Raw genomic sequence first — 6,694 nt, 5'->3', positions numbered from 1 at the left:
TTTTTTGAGACAGAGTTTTGCTCTTGTTGCCCAGGCTGGAGTGTAATGGCATGATCTCAGCTCACTGCAACCTCCACCTCCTGGGTTCAAGTGATTCTCCTGCCTCAGCCTCCAGAGTAGCTGGGATTACAGGCATGCATCACCACACCTGGCTGATTTTGTATTTTTAGTAGAGACAGGGTTTCTCCATGTTGGTCAGGCTGGTTTTGAACTCCTGACCTCAGGTGATCTGCCTGCCTGGGCCTCCCAAAGTACTGGGATTACAGGCGTGAGCCACCATCTATGTCAAATCTTTAACAAGATTTAACACCGTATTTAACAAGGTATTTACAGGAAAACATATTCAAAAAGCTTTCTTCTCACTCAAAATAGTAATAGTATTAATTATATTTATTAACTATACTAATATGTCATGCTATTAAATTATAATTATACAATTGATAATTATAAAATTAATATATTTATTAATGTATTACTATATTCTATTTTGAGTGAGGACAAATTGCAACATTAATATCATTTCAAAATACTATATTTTAAAATAAAAATATTTATATATTTTTTACATTCTTTATGTTTCCAAATGTTTTATAATGTACATTATATCAGTACAGAATATGCATATTATTCTTATTGGAGTACCTGTTCAGATGTGTTATTGATGGAGTATTTCTCCAACTGGGTTGAGACTGCTGCCTTAAGCTATTTCTTTTTTTTTGTTTGTTTGTTTGTTTGAGACATAGTCTTGCTTTGTTGCCCAGGCTGGAGTGCGGTGGCATGATCTTGGCTCACTGCAACCTCTGTCTTCTGGGTTCAATGATTCTCATTACAGGGGGGTGCTACAACACCTGCTTAATTTTTGTATTTTTAGTAGAGACAGAGTTTCACCATGTTGGCCAGGCTGGTCTCGAACTCCTGACCTCAAGTGATCCACTCACCTCAGCCTCCCAAAGTGCTGTGATTATAGGTGTTAGCCATCACATATTTCTTTTGTTTTAAAACTGCTATGTTAAATAATAACAATCTCCTGAAAGACAGAATAATATAATGCTTAGGAAAATGAATTCTGGAGCCAGACTCCTTGGGTTCACATCCTGACTCTGCTGCTTATCCTCTATGTAACTTTGGGTAAGTTATTCAACCTTTCGATGCTCCACTTTTTTCAGCTTTAGGATGGGATGATGATAATATTATGCCTCATAGAGTTTTTGGGATGATTAAATGTGTTAAATATAAAAAGTACTTAGAATATTACCTGGCATGGTGTTAGCTGTTGCTTTATCATCATTTAATGTAAAACCTGGGATTGGTTAGGACAAAGGATTTTGTTCTGCAGATATCTGATCAGGAGGTAAAGATAGCTACATGTCAGCAGTAAATGCGCTTGACCCTGGAGAGAGTTACTGTTCCTGATCCTTGACCTTAGGCAGCCACTATATCTTCTCCAAACCCACAGGGTCCTTTTGATACTGCATTGGTGGTCTCCTTCAGTCTGCTTACTGAATAAGCTTCAGTAATGCTCTTCAGGGAACTGGAAGACATAGATAGGCCTTTGGTTTGATTTGAGAGTGCAATGGGATAATCTAGTTTCTGTTTTCTCCATTTGACAAAGTAAAATGGTTTAAAGAATCTTATTAGTTAAATGTGATTAAACTATTGATTTTTCCTGTCTTTTAACTGAATCCTATTTATTTTGAAAGATTTTAAGTCCTAACCTTTCCTTTTTGAATAATTCTATTTACATTTCTATAAATTACTATTTTCCTTTTGAAGTCATTGGAACATATATTAAAAGCACTTTTCAAAAAGAAGGCAATGTCTTTATGGAGGTTAGCGGTACTGCCAGTCACCTTGTTTGCTCACTTCTGGGTTATCTTGAACCATGCAAAAGGACAACAGTTAGATTTGCATTAAAAGATGTCTATATGTTGATATATTTTGGTGTTCTTATTATGAAAGCACCTTTAAATATATTCCCTTCACTAGCCCTCTTAACCCTTTGATGATTAAATAGATTTAACATGATAGTTTTGTGAAAATTTTCAGGCCTTTTCTATGCATATATAGATGTTACACATGTGCTTGTTGTTATTTTGCATATGGCATCATATTCTGTATGTTATTCTGAAACTTACTTTGCTTTTTGCCTCTTAAAATGTATCGTGGAACATTCTTCCATGTCAGAAGCTATATAGATTTACCCAATTATTTTACTGGCTGTATCATATTCCATCATGTGGATACTCTACAACTTATTTACAATTTTATTATTTATGAGCTTTTTGGTTACTTTCCTATTGTGTCAAACTTTTATACGACATTTTTTTCTTTTCTTTTTCAGGGTTACCTTGGCTTTCATTGGGATCAGTTTGCTGGTTATAGGAACTACGCTGGTTGGGCAGCTGCCAGATAGCAGGTAAAATGTTTCCTTCCATACAGCCATAAGTAGGACTATCTTTTTTCTTACCCCTGTCCACAAAGAGAATATTTGTTTGATTCCTATGTATTGTATTAATTTTTTTTTTTTTTGAGATGGAGTATTGCACTGTCACCTGGCCTGGAGTGTAGTGGCGCGATCTTGGCTCACTGCAACCTCCGTCTCCCAGGTTCAAGAGATTCTCCTGCTTCAGCCTCCCGAGTAACTGGGATTACAGGCGCCCACCACTAGACCCAGCTAATTTTTTTTGTATTTTTAGTAGAGATGAAGTTTCACCATGTTGGCCAGGCTGGTCTCGAACTCCTGACCTTGTGATTCACCCATTTTGGCCTCCCAAAGTGCTGGGATTACAGGTGTGAGCCACTGTGCCCGGCTGTATTGCATTAAATTTATGTTCTTGACTCATTTATAAGAATCCTCCTCGCTTACTTCATAGTTTTTCTTTGATTTTCTATCATACTTCCATATTAATTGAAAGAAGTTTTTTCAAAGGAGAATTGAAGAGAAGAAAGAAAATGAACTGAGGGAACTAAGAGAGTCTTATATATTGGGAGGCTCATAAGGCCAAGATCAAAGAAACTTCAATTTATCTTGTTCAGGAATTTGTCATAATAGCCTAGAGGTTTTGACTACTTTTCATTAGAGTTATGTCCAGTTCTTTTGGTAGACTTTTTTGATCTAATACTAAATGTGCCAGTGAGACTATAGCAATTGAACTGTGCTGGTTTCACAGAATAGAATGCAGTATGCTGTTGTGGAAAGGCACATTAAAACTTTTATTATATTCTTTCTTAAGAGTGCCCAGAATGGTACAATAAAATGTTTCTTTTTCCTTCAGCCTCAAAAACTGGCTGAGTGAACTAGTCCATCTGACTTGCTGCCGGATCTGTGTGAGAGCCCTCTCTGGTACCATTCATTATCATAACAAGTGAGTATCTGCTGCCTCTGTGCCTGTCTTTTTCTATGTCAAATCAGCATGAGATTGACAAGGAAGCAGTGGAAGTGGGCGGGAGGAAGTGAGTAGAGTCAGACTGCTTCCAATGTGTTCATCCCTGCTTCTCAGGATGGTATAGGCATATTGCAAAAAAACACTAAACAGCAGTCTGTTTGCAGAAAGAATATAATAATAAACATGTAGTTGTTTGTGCTCAATAATTGGGCATTTATGGTGTACAGGCCAGACCCTATGTTTCTTATAGCTTATCCCTGTGAGATAGGCACTGTTAACCCATTTTATAGAAGAAGAAATGTAAGCTTTGGGATTCGTTGTTTAGGGTCACAGTGAATAAGCAATAGAATCAGGTTTTGAGCCAGGTCTGTCTGATTTTAAAAACAATGAAGTTGACAGGCCTGTAATGTGGTGGAAATAGGACTAGATGTGGAGTCTGGAAATGTGGTCTCTAGTCTTTGTCCTGCTACTTCTAAAATTCCATAATTGAGCTTTAAAACAAAATCCTGCTTTTCTTTACTAGAATTGCAGAGAATGAAGGTAGCAAAGGAAAGTCATCAGCTAGTGAAAACGATTTTGATTGCATTTGAACTACTTTTCTGTTATCTCAATTTTTTTAGATTTAACATAATTGCTTTAAAAGTTCTAGGCCAGGCTTCTCTTTTTTACTGATTTGGTTTTTCTTTCTCATTTGTAGAAGAGAAACATTTTGTCATTTGGCTTTACTATGTGGTACCAGCATGAAAGGCCCTTAAATATTTTAAATTATATGATGTTGAAATTGGACTTTGAGTTTTAAAATGAAGAGTAAAAGAAAACACTCTGGCAGAGGTGTAATCAGAAGAAACTCCTATAGAAAGGTGTACTTAGGCCAGGCGCAGTGGCTCACGCCTGTAATTCCAGCACTTTGGTAGGCCAAGGCAGGTGGATCACGAGGTCAGGAGTTCGAGACCAGCCTGGCCAACATGGTGAACCCCCCGTCTCTACTAAAAATACAAAAATTAACTGGGTGTGGTGGCAGGAGCCTGTAATCCCAGCCTTTCAGGAGGCTGAGGCAGGAAAACCTGGGAGGAGGAGGTTGCAATGAGATCACACCATTGCACTCTAGCCTGGGTGACAGAGCAAGACTGTGTCTCAAAAAAAAAAAAGAAGAGAAAAGAAAAGAAAAGAAAAGGTGCACTTATTCCATAAAGAGGAGTTCCTAACTTCTTACAGAATTGCTTCTAATTTTAAAGAAAGTATGTTAAATAATTGTGTATTTGGTTCTCTTTCTTTTCTGTACAGGCCCAAACAAAACTACTTTGCTCTATTGGTGTCAAATACTGTTTTAACTCTAGGGTAGAGATCAACAAACTGAACTGGTAGCCTATAGGCCAAATCTGGCCCACCATCTGTTTTCTGTAAATAATGTTTTATTGGAACACAGCCGTGCTCATTCATAGCCGTGGCTGCTTTTGTGTCACAACAGCAGAGCCAAGGAATTGTGACAGGCATTGTCTGGCTTGCAAAGATTAAAATATTTACTGTCTGGCCCTTGGTAAGAAAAGCTTGCCAACCTCTGCTCTGGAGGATAGGAGGGAGGAAAGTATGGTGAATTTTCTCCGCAGATTATCATGAAGCCACTAAAAGTGATGTATATGAAGATCAAAATAATATGAAAATACTTGGGATTAAATAAGTGAAAGCTATGTATTATCAATGGAAAATCATGGTCCCCTTACCACACTCTCATTATACTACCTAGGGATCACCTTTTAAAGATAGGCCCATGTATCTCCAAACTTGATTTTTAAAATATACTTAAAAAAGACTGGGCATAGTGGCTCATGCCTGTGGTCCCAGCACTTTGGGAGGCCAAGGTGGGGGGCAGATCACTTGAGGTCAGGGGTTCGAGACCAGCCTGACTAATATGGTAAAACCCCGTCTCTACTAAAAATGTAAAAATTAGCCAGCCCTGATGGCATGTGCCTGTAATCCCAGCTGCTTGGGAGGCTGAGGCAGGAGAATTGCTTGAACTCCCAGAGACAGAGTTTGCAGTGAGCCAAGATTGCGCCGCTGCACTCCAGCCTGGGCAACAGAGTGAGACTCTGTCTCAAAAATAATAATGAAAATAATAATAAATGTGCATATATATGTATGTAAGTGTATATGTGTGTGTGTGTGTGTGTGTGTGTGTTATATACTTAAAAAAATAGGATGAGTCTTCACTTGCTGTTCTGTAAAACAGTGGCATTTTAGAAGACTTAGAATTTTCCATTGCTTGTAATTGCAGGCAGCACAGACCCCAGAAGGGAGGCATTTGTGTTGCCAACCATACTTCCCCAATTGATGTTTTAATCTTGACGACAGATGGATGTTATGCTATGGTAAGAGCAGCTCGCTGCTATTTCAAGTAGTTGCATGTTTTATGGATTTTGCTCAAACTTTTTATTTTGGCACAAATTAGCAAGTTAGTTTTATGTTAGAAATTTGACTGTATTACACTATTGTGGCTCTATAGGTTATGTAATATATTTACATGACGAATGTATAGTGCAAGAAAAGGAAGGAAAATAGCCATTATATTTAAGATGGTAAAAAATTAACTTACAGAAATGCAGACATTTTTGAGCTTGATAGGGCTTTGTCAAGTTTATTCCATTTTGCTTGTAAAATCCCTGCCAGTGTTTGATAATGTTTGCAACATTACATTCTTTCTCTTTACAGTTGTACATATCCCCTAGCCAGTCAATTTGTTCTTTCTTCCTTCAGGGACTTATAGGCAATTAAAAGAAATCTGGCTCTTTGTTGAGGATCTAGCAAGAAAGGCAAATATTTATATCAGGTTGTCTTTCTCAGTCCTTGCCTGTAGCCCAAAAGAAAAGAAAATGAAACAAAACCCAAGAACAAACTACAAAGCCCACTTTAAAGCTGTATACCTCAAAACAGCCTTTCATGGGGATGGATACAGGAATCGTATACTGGCATTTTTTTGTTTCAAATCTATGTTTTCTGATGCCCTTGCAAATTTATCAAGACTTCCTGCGTATCCTTTTTTGTGTCAAGTAAATTTTGCAGGATAATTGAAGCCGCATGGTAGTTTAATATGTCTTCAGTTGGTGTTTGGAAGAGAATGCCTAACAACGGTCCTGGGGGATCGCCTTTTCTTATTTTCATGGTGCTGGGATGGGCTTCAGGGAGAGTAGATGGGTTTTATTTCACTTACCAGTTCCAGGGATTGATAGTCGTGGTCTGGTGTGCTTTTCTGAAAAGGCATTTGAAGGGAGCTGTTCTTGATTAAATGTCTGCTGCAAGCAGGAGAGTGGAGA

The 6,694-nt window shown here is 37.9% G+C and overlaps 1 protein-coding gene across 2 annotated transcripts in view; it reads left to right on the top strand.

Annotated features, from left to right (window-relative positions):
* The window catches only part of GPAT3 (glycerol-3-phosphate acyltransferase 3), a 68,549-nt gene that overhangs the window by 47,018 nt on the left and 14,837 nt on the right, over positions 1-6,694 (top strand). For both annotated transcript variants that reach the window (XM_032239713.1, XM_032239714.1), the window contains exons 4-6: positions 2,342-2,416; positions 3,276-3,365; positions 5,659-5,752. In XM_032239713.1, the coding sequence (XP_032095604.1) occupies positions 2,342-2,416; positions 3,276-3,365; positions 5,659-5,752 (259 nt within the window). The remainder of the gene's footprint in view (positions 1-2,341; positions 2,417-3,275; positions 3,366-5,658; positions 5,753-6,694) is intronic.

This window comes from Sapajus apella, unplaced genomic scaffold (assembly GCF_009761245.1).
Source record: "Sapajus apella isolate SASKATOON/1434 unplaced genomic scaffold, GSC_monkey_1.0 scaffold45, whole genome shotgun sequence".
NCBI classification, from domain to species: Eukaryota; Metazoa; Chordata; class Mammalia; order Primates; family Cebidae; genus Sapajus; species Sapajus apella.
This window is presented reverse-complemented; position numbering and strand designations above follow the sequence as displayed.